Consider the following 16,132-nt stretch of genomic DNA (forward strand, 5'->3'; position numbering starts at 1 on the left):
GAATGTGAGTATTTAAGATTTCAATACTGGTAACATTGTGAGAAAAGATGGAGGGAAAGGGTAGATTTGAGAGAGATATGTTTTTAGTTTTTTGGCAGAAAGGAGGAGAGAAAAGAAAAAGATTAAGAGAGTTCATAGGAAATATGATTAAGAATTATGGTACGAAATCGTGAGTGAATGAGAGGATATGAACACGAACTACAAAGACTGCCCCGGTAAGTGCTTATACTGATCATACAACAACGAGAGAGGAATACGTTGAGAGGTTAAGTTAGAGTAAAAGTAAGTCATGGTGGAACGGGGGAGGTCTATGGGGAAGGAGGAGGACTGTCCAAGGGACCACTGGGTCCCGCAGATTGAGGAGAGCAAGATTCCGTGTATGGAATGGGTCGGATTGTTAATGGGAGAATCCTACCATGATGGAGTAGCTCTCGGTCCGACCCATGGTACCAATCACGGCACTCACCTGTTGTATTAAGTAGAGCTTATGGATAGCTCTAACCTCTCAACGTAGGACGATCTAAAACCTTGTCGCATTAAGGCTACTAACTTTAATTTTGAACTTTGGCACAGAGTTATTCTGTTCATTCCCACTAACTACCCTATAAGAAATGTGGCGACACTGTGAACCCATAGTGGGAGCATGGTCTCCTGGGGAAAAGCTTCATGACCCGATATTAGGGGCACTCAGACAGAGGTGTTAAACTGTATATCTACCCACATAATTATACATCTTCTACTATGCTAGGATAAAAACTATTTTGTGTCCTTCCCTGGTACTCAAGCTATCTTTATATCAAATTTCATCTGAATCAGTTCTGCAGTTTAGACGTGAAAAGGCAACAAACAGACAGACTTACAAACTTTTGCATTTATAATATTATTGGGATGACATTTTAAACAAAAATAAATTTTAATTATAATGACGGTAGTTTCCTAAACAATGCGCTATATCGTGCTGTCTCCACAGGCGAGGACGAGAAGGAGCGAGAGAGCAGCACCGAGAGCAAGTCGTCCAGCAACGCGTCCCCGGCGAGCACGCAGGCCGCGATGAACGTGATCCAGCGCCGGCGCAGGCCCAAGCGGCGGTCCACCGGCGTCGGGCAGGTCGACGTGAGTACTTAACGCAACTGATGCCACAGATTCATCAACAGTGGGCGGATGGCGGATGCAATTTACCTACGTCAAAATCATGTAGAACGATATACGTAACATGGATAGGACTACAATTGGTTTGAAAAGAGAACATAATTGAAAAATACTTGTAGTCAATATTCGTATTTTTTTTTTCTATATTATATACATACTAACTTTTGCCTGCGGCTTTGCCCGCATGGAATTCGGTTATCGCGCGCTGTTCCCTCGGGATCTGTGCATTTATCCGGGATAAAAAGTAGCTTTTGTCATTCTCGGGCCCATAAACTATCTCTTTGCCAAAAACCACGTCGATCCGTCGCTCTGTTACGGCGTGAAAGACGGACAAACATATGCTCAAACACACACACTTTCGCATTTATAATATTAGTATGGATTTTCAGTGCATTCCTTTTATAGTTCGCTATCCACTTATGTAGGGAAAATCACTTCTTTTCTTTACATTTACAGATGTAAGAGGTGCGTATTCGTGAAGTGATACTTCACTATTATTAGGAACATTATCACTATTTATCACCATAGAATTCGAATCACCATTAATCGAAGTTTAATAAAAGTCTTTCCATCTTATGCTCTAGTCACCATATTGCATCCATCATCCATCATCATCTCAGCCGTAGGACGTCCACTGTTGGACATAGGCCTCCCCTATAGACCTCCAGTTGCTTCGGTTGGCAGCGGCTTGCATCTACGGTGAACCCGCGTCTTTAACCAGGTCATCCGTCCATCTCGTTGGTGGACGTCCTACGCTGCGCTTGCCGATCCGCGGTCCCCACACGAGAAATTTTTGGCCCCAACGGCCATCTGTTCTCCGTGTTACCTATATGGCCTGCCCATTGCCACTTCAACGAGCTAATTCGCTTGGCTACGTCGGTGATCCTTGTTCTACGACACGACACCACAGACCTACACCATTACCACAGATTATAATAACAATAAATGATTGATTGATTGATAACAAGCTGTAAATTAGGGCTAATTGACAGGCGAAATTTGATGTCTGGTTGCTTGCAATCATCTCATTTAGTTAACATGCTAAGGTGCTGTACCACCCATTGATTAATTTTAACTGACGGATAAATGTGATGTCGTCTCTGTTTGTTTTGTTCGAGACGGAGACGGCATCACATTTAACTGTCAGTTAAAATTAATCAATGGGTAGTGAAACAGTCCCTAAATAAGCTAATTGCAAGTAAGACCGTAACGTCAAACGACCCTCATAATACTAACGCCATCTAGTGATATTTCGCTTGTTAACTAGCCCTCATTGAACTGTAAACTTGAGTGAGACATCCCTTTTTTATTTGAATTTAGTTTAATGCGTATTTTTGTTCTTCCTTATTTCCTTATTATGCACTTGACTGTTTTTTTTTCGGCCACCCATGACGCAACTACTTTTCAGTGTGAAAATATGAAAACGACAGACATAGGACTGTAAATAAAAATACTACATGAAATAAAAAAGGTCAACGTTATTATCGACACTATAGATAGATTTACATGATCCAGTAGAATTACAGACTTGCAAGTTGTGGAAAGATTCCAAAAAGATGGAAAAGTTCTCGGTAATTTCGGGAAATTTTCCTGTATGAAAAAAGCCGCAATTTTGGAAAGTTTCCTTCGGCACATCAGTAAGTAGAATATAATGATGTAAATAAGGATATTTTATTGAAATTATTTGTTTGTTTACTTGCTTGGTTTTCGTAATGACAGCCAGCCATTTGACATTTGAAAGTCCACTGTAATTGTAACAGCTAGTTGGCGCTGTCATCGCGCGCCCACCGAATAATAATTTGATAGTGGGGGATTTAATACCCTATTTATTTAATACAAACATGTATGTATTATTTAATACAATAATTAATAGGCACGTCGGCAGCATTCGGAAGTAGTGTCTGTGTTCCAAATTTCCAGAATTTGAACGCATTGTTCACTAGTTCCCTACATCTGTATATTCGTATTGGACTAGATTCCATTTGACCAAGATTCCTAAAATATCTAAATTACTGTTGCAATTCTGGCATTCCAAGCTGCAATCATATTTGTCGTCTTAAACTGTTTTGCTTTTACTTATCCAGTTTATACGCGGATATTACTCGTTCGTTTTGTCAAATGACACTTGTTAATGCAATAAGCATTAATAAATATTGAATATTTGATTCCGAAGTCAAGTTTTGCAATCTCAAGCCTGAAAATTAGTTCCGGAATATACTAAAAGCTTTTTGTCAAAACTAAATTAACTAACTAACCTAACCAACAAAAGTTGGAAAACCCGCGACTTTGTCACTTCAAAGTTCAATATCTCAATAAAACCGGCCAAGAGGGTGTCGGACACGCCCGAAATAGGGTTCTGTAGCCATTACGAAAAAATTAAGTAATATTTTTCTAAGGATTTCGTATTTTATACGGAATCTTCCAAGTTTAGGTATATTTTATACCTTAGGCTGCTACTCGTATTTACTCATAAACTACTAATAATTCTCAAGCAAACTTAGCCGTTATAGTTTTCCTTGAAAGTTTGATATACCATCCTGAATTTTTTCATATTTTTCAAAGCTTTCTATCATTGATAGTCCTTGAGCAAAGCCGCGGACGGACAGACAGACAGACAGACATGGCGAAACTATAAGGGTTCCGTTTTTGCCATTTTGGCTCCGGAACCCCAAAAAACCGTATTCAAATCAGTCTACCCGTTTAAGAGCTACGGTGCCACAGACAGACACACAGACACATAGACACACATAGCGGTCAAACTTATAAAACCCCTCTTTTGCGTCGGGGGTTTAAAACAATTACTTAGCTCACCCGAGACCTTGCGATAGCTACGTCTATGCAAAAAATATGTGTTCATGCTGTTCCTCCACCTCCACCCTGTAAGAACACACAAACCACACAAATCCAACTATCACCACCACCTCAACACCGACGCGTTTCGAACTCAACCAGAGTTCATTTTCAGAGCAACGCTGCCAGATGTTATACCCATGACATGTGTGTAGAGAAATATAAATACTAGTTGGTAATCGGGTTCATTGTTCCAGGATATCGTCAACGACCGCGGCGGAGGCGGGGAAGGCGACGGTGACTCAGAAACTCTTCAGGTAAGGACTAACTACCTATAACCACAAGAGTTGAAATTAATTATTACGCATACAGCAACATGAAGTACTGATAACATATAATTAATGTAATGAATGAGTGAATGTCAAAATCCCGCTGTCATTACATGACATGTTCTTGAGTGAGTTATATCCACTCTGGTGGCATTACCTACAGACGCCGTTGGCATAAAGAGATCCGTTTTACGTTAAAGCAGGGCTACTACGAAACTCGAAACTCGAAGTTCGTGTCGTGCGGCCTCTCTGACACTTATACTATTTAATACGAGAGCGAGAGGGACCGCACGACACGTACTTCGAGTTTCGTAGTAGCCCTGCGGTCATGCTTGCGATTGTCTCATTTAGTTATTAAACCAATTAAACGTCACAAAAGCCAACTAAAAAATCTATGGGAGAATTATGTTTAGAGTTTAGACAGCACATAAATGGTACGTCAGTTGATGGTGCTGTTTTTATGTCTATGTTTCAAACTACTTCGGTCAACGAACGTTGTTTGACATAAATTTGTCCACTTGTTGCTATATTCAGTCGCCTAATAGAGTCATCACTAAAATATCGCATTGTAAAATGAACTCTGTGAAAGCATTAATAGGGAATATTACTGAAATTTTCATCCTTCAGACTGCAGCACTAGCACAAAACCGTAAAAAGTTTTTTGAGTATCTTAAATGCCATAATATCGTATTATTTTTTTATTTTAAATATAGCTCTATCGTTACTATCGATGTAAAATGTCATGTTATTTTGTTACTAATAAATATCATGATTTCTATAGGCACTAGAACTCTGGTCATGCATGATCTGTCATGGCGAAAAAATATAAAGAGAACTGACGTTATCATGGGTTTGCGCTAGTGCCCTGCGCTGAGCTTTGCCTAATATGCGCTATTGTTAACAATCAGCGTGTCAGGTTGACATGCTCTTTCCTCTTGATTTCTTTATTCAGTGGCCAGAATGATTCCTTGCATTAAGTCTTGCTCTGGCAGCCACTTACCTCCGGTCATTAAGTACTCGTAACTTGTGGTGTGACGGCCACCGTTAATTTGACGTTTGCCATTTAAACTGGGATTTGCTAGTGACATTTAAGAACGTTTCTGGTTTTTTAACAACCTCCATATTAGGCCATTCGAGAATGTCAATGCGTTGATTTGAACGACCGGTCAAAACCATAATGCACCCACGTTTGAGTTTATAAGGCAATGCCTGTATGTCTATTGTCATTAATTACACTAGTTATAAATTTTATAATATGATCCCTTTATTCATAAGAAGTTCCTAAACCTATTATCACTAAATTATCCAAAACCTTGTACACCTCCATAGCCAATGAGCGAGACAGCATCCGTCTCCCGATCGTCTCTCCCTTTCGAACGCCTAAATCATAAAGCTTGTAACTCTGCCAAATAGCGTTTTGATATTGTACAAAAATATTATTTACAACAAAAATATACTTGGCTAGTAAATGGCGATCACCATTTATCTGTCGAAAGTAACTAGTGGTTCGCGCGTGGTTTCGATGTTTATTTATTAATTTTTGGCTTCTGAGTTCGTGGAAATACTGTTATAGTGAAGATTGTATTTCCATCGGAAAAGTAGGATCTCAATCGGAATACGACGGTACCCGAAATGTCAATCAATCTTTCCTCTAATATATAAACCTAGCCTTGACCCGCGGTTTCGCCCGCATTAGAAATAATGCCGTCTTAACTAAACTGTTGTATATCATGCCCGTGCAATTTTTGAAATATACAACGACAATAAACAGTTTACTTGCACGCTTCTTGTTGTCATGGCAACGTAATAAAATAATGTTATGGAGTTTGGCCTGAAAAAGGTTCCGGTAACAATTTGAAAGGGCAACGCCGTCTACTGATTGCAAACGAAGTTAACACGTCACGTCATCTTGAGAGCTGAGGTACAGTCAAGTGTAAAAATATGAACTTATTCAAAGTTTCAAAAATAAGTACCACAGACTCTTATTCCGACGCAGTAAGGCCGTAGTAATATATTTTTGAGTGGTTCGAATAGATACTTATTTTTGCACTTGACTGTACGTCACCGTTCTTGGACAGCGTCCTCTATTCTTGTTTAAACTTAAAATATTATCTCACGCAGCAGTGGTGGCCGAGTGGTTTGACCTATGGCCTCTCAAGCAGAAGGTCGTGGGTGCAAACCCCTGCTCGCACCTCTGAGTTTTTCATGTGCGGAATTACATTTGAAATTTACCACGAGCTTTACGGTGAAAGAAAACATCGTGAGGAAACTGCACAAGAAACCTGCGAAGCAATTCAACGGTGTGTGTGAAGTTCCCAATCCGCACTGGGCACGCGTGGGAACTACTGCCCAAGCCCTCTCATTCCGAGAGGAGGCCTGTGCCCTGCAGTGGGACGTATATAGGCTGGGATGATGATGATGATTATCTCACGGGAACGCATTACTGGGATATCAAGTACCCCATGTCTCAATGCAGATCTTTGATTATCTGTAAGCCAAGTTTCATGTAAAAATCCATTAAGCCGTTATTGCGTGATTCAGTAGCAAACATCTAAAAATCCAAACATCTCCACGAACTTTCATATTTATAATATTAGTAGGACAGAATTCTCGTGTCACAGTGTTTGTAATAACCTAACCAACAAAGACTTTGTCACTTCAAAGCTCAATATATCAAAAACGGCTGGACCGATTTTGATAAAACATGTCTAAGAACCATCGCTAAAAAACGTGCTTTCAAATTAAAAAAAACCCGCATTCAAATCGGTCCACCCGTGTAAGAGCTACGGTGCCGCAGACAGACAGACAGACACACATAGCGGTCAAACTTTTAACACCCCTCTTTTTGCGTCGGGGGTTAACAAAACTCCTCCGAAACGGCTTGATCGACTTTTATGATTCTTTTTGTGTATATTCGGTAGGTCTGAGGTCGTAAACTATTTTTCATACATCGCGGGCAACAGCTAGGTTATTGTATACAATTAATGACATATTCATCTCCATTAATGTGGAACTTTATTATTTAGTGTCAAATGTGAAAACGGCTGTATGTAAGAGTATGTATGTACAGGTTAAATCTTGCAAGTTAAATTTGACCCACTTTTGGCATACGTATGTAAATCTGGTGACAATACAATAATCTGGCAGTGATATCCTGATAGTCCGGGCAGGATCGTCTCCGCATGACGGAACTCCTAAACAGTTAATGGCATCAATTTGAATTTTGGTATGGAAATGTTGTTTGAATGACAATGCAAGTAAGTACAGTCAACAAAAAGTAGTCAGGAAAAAAAGGTAGTATTACAAATTTAAATTTTTAACAAAAACTCTATTTTTAACTTTCTTTGAACACTAAAATGTTCATTGAAGTCGGCAGAGTTCCCGCCCGCCACCGGTCGTCGAACAATGGTCCGGTTATTTATAGCGCGCGAATCTGCCCGCGCGCAGCTCATCCATCAAAACGTATTCGCATGTTTTGAGACACGGCGCAGACGCGTGTGCATAAATCGGCCGCGCTGTGACATCGCTGTAAAAGCACGGTGTAGCTTTTCAGGGTGCCGCGTTTTACTAGGCTATTGCATGTGACTCCGTCTGTGTAGTATTAGTTTATCGCTATGCCGCGGGAACTGTGCTGTTTTCCGGGATAAGGCTGCGGCTCCACTGAGGCGGAGACGAGCGGAGCGGAGAAGAGACTTGTAGAGATCGACCAATCATATTACACCTTGTCTCTTGAAATCCACTTCAACTAACATACGTAGCTTCACTGTGCATCCTCTATCGCATGTACAACGGGGAGTGCTCCGAGGAGTTATTCGGGTTGATCCCTGCCGCATCCTTTCGCCACCGACCTACGCGACAACACTTCCATCCTCACCATTTAGATGGTTGGCGGTCCTCTACTGTGCGTTACTCCAGAAATTTTCTGCCTCGCACAGCAAAACTCTGGAATGAACTATCGCCTGCGGTATTCCCGGACCGATATGACCTTCAAGTTTTCAAGAAAACAGCGTACTCCTACCTTAAAGGCCGGCAATGTCCATGGGCGACGGTAATCGCTTACCATCAGGCGATCCGCCTGCTCGTTTTCCCCCTATACCATAAAAAAAAATGATTGGTCGATCCAACACGTCTCGTCTCCGCTCCGTTCGTCTCCGCCTTAGTGGAGCCGCAGCTTTAAACTATCCTATGTCCTTCCCCGGGACTTAAACTATATGTATACCGGATTTGATCTAAATCGGTTCAGCGGTTTAGACGTGATGAGGTAACAAACAAATAAACAGACCTACAAACTTTCGCATTCATAATATTAGTGGGATATTAGTGAGATGTTATGCCAATGGCAGTAAGGTTTTTTTTAACCCAAGTTCACGTTAAACTTTGACTCATCATCATCATCATCATCCCAGCCTATATACGTCCCACTGCTGGGCACAGGCCTCCTCTCAGAACAAGAGGGCTTGGGCTATAGTTCCCACGCGGGCCCAGTGCGGATTGGGAACTTCACACGCACCATTGAATTGCTTCGCAGGTTTGTGCAGGTTTCCTCACGATGTTTTCCTTCACCGCAAAGCTCGTGGTAAATTTCAAATGTAATTCCGCACATGAATTTCGAAAACTCAGAGGTGCGAGCCGGGGTTTGAACCCGCGACCCTCTGATTGAGAGGCGATAGGTCAAACCACTAGGCCACCACGGCTTGACTACCTGTCATGATTTGTCATGTAGTCGTTACGGCGGCTTAACTCGCGTAAATCATTACATGCGGCGATCGAATTGAAATTCCGGGATTTTGTTCATTTCTCATGGAAAAATACGCAAACTTTCTGACAGGAGACAACATTCAGGTGGCGCATTCTCCTTGGCAAATAATGCGCTGGTAGTTAAAAAGTGACATATAAAGCCCTTTGCCGCCGCCTTTGGAAGCCGTGGTGGCCTAGTGGTTCGACCTATCGCCTCTCAAGCAGAAATTACATTTGAAATTTACCACGAGCTTTGCGGTGAAGGAAAACATCGTGAGGAAACCAGCACAAACCTGCGAAGCGATTCAATGGTGCGTGCGAAGTTCCCAATCCGCACTGGGCCCGCGTGGGAACTATGGCCCAAGCCCTCTTGTTCTGAGAGGAGGCCTGTGCCCAGCAGTGGGACGTATATAGGCCGGGATGATATAAAGCCCTTTGCAGCCAAATTTGCGCTAGTTTTTGATACGTCCAGAATTGCCCTTGACACAGTTGGGTTATTCGCGATACGGGACGCGTTGTGAATGCCGAGCACTAACTCGAGCGACTAATTAGTAATTAATCTCGGTGATAGGTAACCAACTACTACAGTCAGAGGCGTATTTTACCGTATATCAGGTTGTCATATATGGAATTAGTTTGTTATTTCAGCCGTTAGGTTTTGATGATTGTTGAGTTTATTATAATCTACTTAAATAAATACGGCCAAGTGCGAACTGTGGTATAGGTATTACCACGAGAGCTGAAGTGAATGATTACAAACAGCAACAATAAGAACTGATTGCATAAAATGAGAATGAATTAAATTAATGAGTAAATATCATAGTCCCGCTGTTATTACATGATTTGTTCTTGTGTGCGTGACCTCAACTCTGGTGGCAGTACCTATACTATCTAACGTGCGAAAGCTCCCACCGTCTCTTTCTACCCTCATCTGACACCGTTAGAAAAAAGTGCTGCAAACGAGTGTGATTCTCAGTACGTTAGATAATAAAATAAACACAATATAAATGAGTATTTATAGTTTTTTAGCGACCTGATGACACGACTCCGGCTTTCTCCCGCATGGCGTCATTAAACTTCTTGATATTGTTCAAGTTTTTACCTTCTCTCTCTCTCTCTCTCTCTGGGCCCGCGTGGATACAGTTCAAGTCCTCTCAATCTGAGAGGAAGCCTTGGCAAGTGCGGAATGATGATGCTGATGATTATATCTCATCAGTTTTCGAGACGAGTTCTAGCTATTTTACTATTTATTTTTTGACACTTATCACTGTCAGTTGGTATCCAATTTACGGCAAAACTACTTACGATTGTACTAAGTAAATCCACGTATTGAAAGAAATCCGTCACGAAATCTATTTACGTATCAAAAAACAAGGTCGCCCACAAAGTACGAAAGGGATCCAGCTTTGGCAACGCGTGAGTGCGACGCTTTAAGGAGAACCGTCCAGTCCTCCCGCCAACGGTGCATATGTGAACTGGCGACCCGCCCCGGCTAAGAAAAAAAGTTTTTTTTTTCACAAAACTGACCGTGATTGACCCCTAACTCACCTGATGTAAAGTACAGATGAATAAATAAAAAATGTAGGTGGAAAAAAATTGAAGGCAGTAACTTCATAATTTTTCACTACTTTTCCCTCAAAGTGACATCCGCGCGATGTTGGGGCGTATCTTTACATAGTGTAAAATAAAGTCCCAGCCGTACGTATGTAGATATGTGCTTAGATCTTTTAAGATGCGAGCGAAGTTAGCATTTCATCTTTTGCTCTAGCAATTCTTCTAAGAATGAGTTTTAGTATGGACTCTCTGTGGCCGTTGTAGTATGACGGATCTCTCTGTCTAATTTGACACGTCAATATTTTCGTTGTTTTTTAAAATATGTATTAAAAAAATGATTTCACAACTGGGTTTGTCGAACAATAGATTATATTTGATTAAATTTGTGGACGATGGGCCTCATGAGGAAGCTCAAAGTCACTGAGAGGGCTATGCTCGAGGTTTCTCTGCGGGATAGAATCAGAATCGATCATATCCGCAGTAGAATTCTGAAACTGAAGTGGTAGCAGCCGATTGGGTCAGAAGGTTCTCGAAAGGCGTCCGCGGACCGGGAGACGAGCTGTCGGCAGGCCTCCAACAAGATGGAGCGACGACCTGGTTAAGATCGCGGGATCGCGGTGGATGCGGAAAGCACAAGACCGGTCTGTCGAGTGGAGGTCTGGTATTGTTTTTTCATTTCGACTTGCGCAGTGGTAAACTTATTTCAACAAAACGTGTAGTGCACGACCACCTTTTAACTTTTCTTCGCGTATGAATCACATCTAAAATTAGTGAAATTACACAGAAAGGTAGGTACTCATTACCGTTTCAAAAATAAGACCACTAACGAAACTTTGGCTCGTCACGTTCTGTGTGCGTAGGCAAAATCGCACAAAGAAATCTTAAATGTCACCGCGAATATCGTTAGCTGGACTCTAAATGGCAATCACGTCGGTCTGGGTTGAGCCGATTTGGTTTTGATAAGTGCGTGTGACGTCTTTGCATATTTAGAATAACTAAATAAGTTTTTGTTTTTTTGTTTGTTTAGTACAAGCTTTTTTTTTGCTGATTGTACCTTAGTTGACTGTGCTTGCATTGTCATTCAAGCTACATATGTATACCAAATTTCAAGTCAATCTGATGGTCGGATTGATTAGAAGTAGATCGAAATGAAATTGCAAAGTTTGAAATAAATAAATAAATACATATACCAGGCGTGGTTAAAGTTATTCAACATAGAAACCCCTCCAACCCACTCCTCCCCGCAGTAAACTGCAGGGAGTTGGGGACAAGCACACGGTATAAAAAAAAACATGTAAACAAAAGCAAGCTTTGGTTCCGATGGCGACTCAAACCCAAAAAAAAAGATGTTTAAGATAAAATTTGTGTTCATTGCATTGTATTTCTCGGTCGATTATACAATGCACCAGTTATTATTATCGAGCGTGATTTCGAAAGACAATAGAGGTGTCTAAATCGATGCGTTATGGGTAGCATGACATATTGGCCCTCCTCCAATGCTCGTGACTCTTGCAGCGAGCGTCATCATGATCTGTCAAGTGCAATGGACTAGTTAGTTTGAAAGTTTAGATGACTACTAGCTTACCCTTGTGGCTTACCGTTGCAAAACTGTATTCTGTGGGAATTAAAAAAAAAAACAATCCTTGTCTACATCGGTAAAAAGGTACCTTTACGCAATATTCCGGCTTTTTACATACGCACGTTTGATTTTTATCCCAATACTCCCAAAAAATAAACCACGGAAAAACTCCGAAATCAACTAAAGCCAAGGGCACGGGTGTTTTTCATAATAATCATAATTATAACGTAAATTATCAGCGTAAGTATCAGTTCAACTGCCAGATCCAATGGTTCAAGGTGAAGCCGCGGATAAAAGCCAGTCATCAATATAACGCTCGAGTATTCTTAGTAAAGTGCACCCACATGGCCACGCTACAAACATTGTTGACTCTAACATAATATCGTGTAATATTAATACACTGGAGCGCGCATTAGGAAATTCGCGTGTGGAACGCGCGTAGGATGACTGGTGAAACTGTTTTATTTTGGGATTCGAGTTTTACATAGTGTTGCCCTTTAGAGAGGCAAGGCAAGGCCACATGCCATATTGTTGAACGCTCTCCCACCGCCATCTTTTAACCAAAACATTTAGCTATCTATTATTATGATTGGGGGCAGAAAGAAACCGATGAGCCGTTGTTCTAGATCAAGATCGTCTCTTTGCCCAGCCAGTGCTAGGTTTTACATTTTATTTAAGAACTCCTCGATTGTTCTTCTTAAGCCATCTCCTACTAGAGGTTGGCTATCATTAGTGCTATCCTTATCTTCGACACAGCTCGGAAAGGGGATCTTGTGCTAAGGTTGTGGTATAGTTCATGTCCGGAGATTCTTATGCCACTAAATACGCCTTCTTTCGGGTGGTTGTTTACCCCCGAAGGTTATTGCTACGTCTTATTGTTCCACCACTCACGTTTATACTTCACTGTTGAGAGCTGTACTTCGTCGTGTTCTGTCTTTATCCAAAGCAGAGCAAAAAGCTTTGTGTTTGTTACGGTAATGGGATAAAACATCGGTTTTTAGCTATTATTGTATGCCTTTTCAAAGGAAACGTAAGTTTGATGACTCCAAGTCGTTAACTTTAGACCACGCTGTTGTTACTTATTATGTGTATGACGTTCATTTACCCAGATATGTTTCGTGGAAACTAGAGAAACGTGTCGTGAAGCGTGGCTGTAAGATTCCTAAAGACTGTTAACATATTTTCTATTGTCATAGACATATCTAAACAAGTAGCCGCATATTGTAGTATTAAGTAGTGGAACAACAGTTTTGGCGGCATTCTTTAGTATTGTTACTGTGTGTGTGGTTATTCCGACAAGTCCATTGGTCTTCTTCGCGAGTGCATGGAGTCTTTGTAAGTAAAAAAAAAAACTTCTCACTCACATCTCAGAACTCCGTTATTATGAATCAATTTCGATAATTCTTTTATTGTTTCAAAGCGTAAATTTTCCATTGGTTCCCATTTGAATTTGCCAGTTATTTTGAGGTTTTTCCTGTTGAAATGATCTTTCATTAAAATTGAACTCGCTTTTCCGGAGCCCTGCGTCAATGCGTTCGCCGCGGAAACTTTTTACGAACGCTCTTCCGCTGCGCGCTCGGATGTCGCGCGTAAATAGATTTCGCGACGTTTCTTTACTTTATTACGCCGTTCGAGGACTGTTTTTTTTTAGAACTTGAAATATTGTACAACAAACAAACACTGTAGGTTATCGATCGTACGCAGTGCAATAAGCCTAACGATTTATTTCTGCGTAAATAAATTGAGTTTTCATTAGCTCTCCATTAAGTTCATTAAGATGCAAGCAACGTTACTTTTAAGAACTACTTCGCTTTCGCCCGCAGCTTCGCCTGCGTCCACGGTTATCGCGCGCTGTTCCCTCGGGAACTATCCATTTTTCCGGGATGTAAAGTAGCCTGTCACTATCTAGCCCGTAAACTATCTCTATTCCAAAAATCACATCGATCCGTAGTCGCTCCATTTCAACGTGAAAGACGGACATACATACAAACACACACACTTTCGCCTTTATAATATTAGTATGGATTCTCGGGATCTTTATGCCGTTTACGTCGTTAACATGAGTATCGTGGTCTTCAGAAGCAGAAATATTTTTTGCATAAACTGTTAGGATAGTACAGATTCGACATGTGATACAAAGCTTTTACTGGGTCCATATCGGCTCGCATAATTGTTGAAAGTAATAATGTAATGTTTGCATAATTATATTGTTTATCAAACTTGTTTTTCTCTGAATTTATTAATTGTTCAGAATTGTTATAAAACAAACCTAAAAAAAAAAAAACAGAAAAAAACTAGGTTTCGGCGGAAAAAAACTATGACTAACAAAAATTCTGACAATCATTATTACAGTATGCGAAAATTATGCGACTATGCACCGGCTTTCACACGGTCCGGTCGATCATTGGCTACACATTTTCCGCTTGCGGTTTTTTCATCGGTTTGACTTACCTAACGTCATAATTTTATAAACGGCTCGCCTTGACTGTGACGCTGGAACACAGGAAATCAAAATATGCGACGTTGACATGTCCGCCATTAAATAATAATTCGGTTAACAGATATATTTATATACTTATGTCGAAATTTACGATGTCTCGTGTCGTCGCGCTGCCACTGTGTCCATTCTTTAGTTGTTTATTAAGCGTTTATCACTTTGATCGCACTTTGGACTAGTTTATTTAGCGAAAAGTTAATGAGAGAATATTATGGATGTTGCCTTGGGCTACTACGAAATACGAAAAGCGAAGTTCGTATTGTACCGTCCCTCTCACCCTTGTATTAAACATAATTGACAGGGGGTCGGCAAGATACGAAGAAAGAATTTAGGAAGGGCCAGGAACTGTTGCTCTTTTTTAAAAATATTCTTGAACGCATAATATTAAATTTGTTTTTAAACCTCGACGGAAAAAGTGGGGTGTTTTAAGTTGAATAAATAATAATAATAATAAATATCATGATGGGACACTTGACACCAATTGACCTAGTCCCAAACTAAGCAAAGCTTGTGCTATGGATGCTAGGCAACGGATAAACATACTTATACAAATACATACATACTTAAATACATATTAAACATCCAAGACCCCAGAACAGACATGCGTATTATTCATACAAATATCTGCCCCGGCCGGGAATCGAATCCGGAACCTCAAGCTTCGTAGTCAGGTTCTCTAACCACTTGGCCATACGGTCGTCTAATCTCGTCTACTTTGACTTCAATGTCTGTCTGTCTGCCTGTGGTATCGTAGCTTTCAAACGGATGGACCGATTTTGATGCGCTTTTTGAGGTATTAAACTTTGAAATTACAACAATGGAGATTATTAAAATTTTCTTAGTTGATTCGGTTATCCCATCCCACTTAATATTATAAATGCGAAAGTTTGTAAGTCTGTTCGTTTGTTTGTTGCCGCATCATGTCTACACCGCTAAACCGATTTAGATGAAATTCAGTGTACAGATAGTTTAAGTCCCGGGGAAGGTTATAGGATAGCTTTTACCCCGGAAAATTGCATAGTTTTCGCGGGACAGTAATAAAAGAATTTTACGCGGACAGAGTCGCGGGTAACAGACTGGTAGTTTTTTTTTAATTTTCATAATCCTATAGTGTAAAATATCCTATGGAATAGGTTCCCGCAATGAGGGTTTACACAGAGGCGAAATATCGCTAGATGGCGTTAGTATCGTGAGGTTCGTTTGCCGTTTGACGTTTGCTCGTGATTGGTTAAATAACTAAATGAGCCAATCGCAAGCAGACGTCCATCGTCAAACGGATCTCACGTTAATAACGCCATCTAGCGATATTTCGGCTCTGTAAAAACCCTCCTTATGTGATGTATCCGGCAAGAGGAAGCATGCAACTTGGCGTCGCTCTGTAGAACAACATAATGGGTATGTTTTGTACCCATACCATACATGGCATTGGATGCAAAGAGTAAGACTCATATTGCCCGGGTTCGTAGTTACTGGATGAAAATTATTCTAACTCAAACA

The 16,132-nt window shown here is 40.8% G+C and overlaps 1 protein-coding gene across 11 annotated transcripts in view; it reads left to right on the top strand.

Moving 5' to 3' along the window:
* Mbs (Myosin binding subunit) overlaps positions 1–16,132 on the top strand; it is a 115,621-nt gene that overhangs the window by 77,326 nt on the left and 22,163 nt on the right. For all 11 annotated transcript variants that reach the window (XM_074100190.1, XM_074100197.1, XM_074100180.1 and 8 more), the window contains 2 exons: positions 971–1,113; positions 4,197–4,256. In XM_074100190.1, coding sequence (XP_073956291.1) covers positions 971–1,113; positions 4,197–4,256 — 203 coding nt within the window. The remainder of the gene's footprint in view (positions 1–970; positions 1,114–4,196; positions 4,257–16,132) is intronic.

Source organism: Choristoneura fumiferana, chromosome Z (genome assembly GCF_025370935.1).
Source record: "Choristoneura fumiferana chromosome Z, NRCan_CFum_1, whole genome shotgun sequence".
In the NCBI taxonomy this organism is placed as follows: Eukaryota; Metazoa; Arthropoda; class Insecta; order Lepidoptera; family Tortricidae; genus Choristoneura; species Choristoneura fumiferana.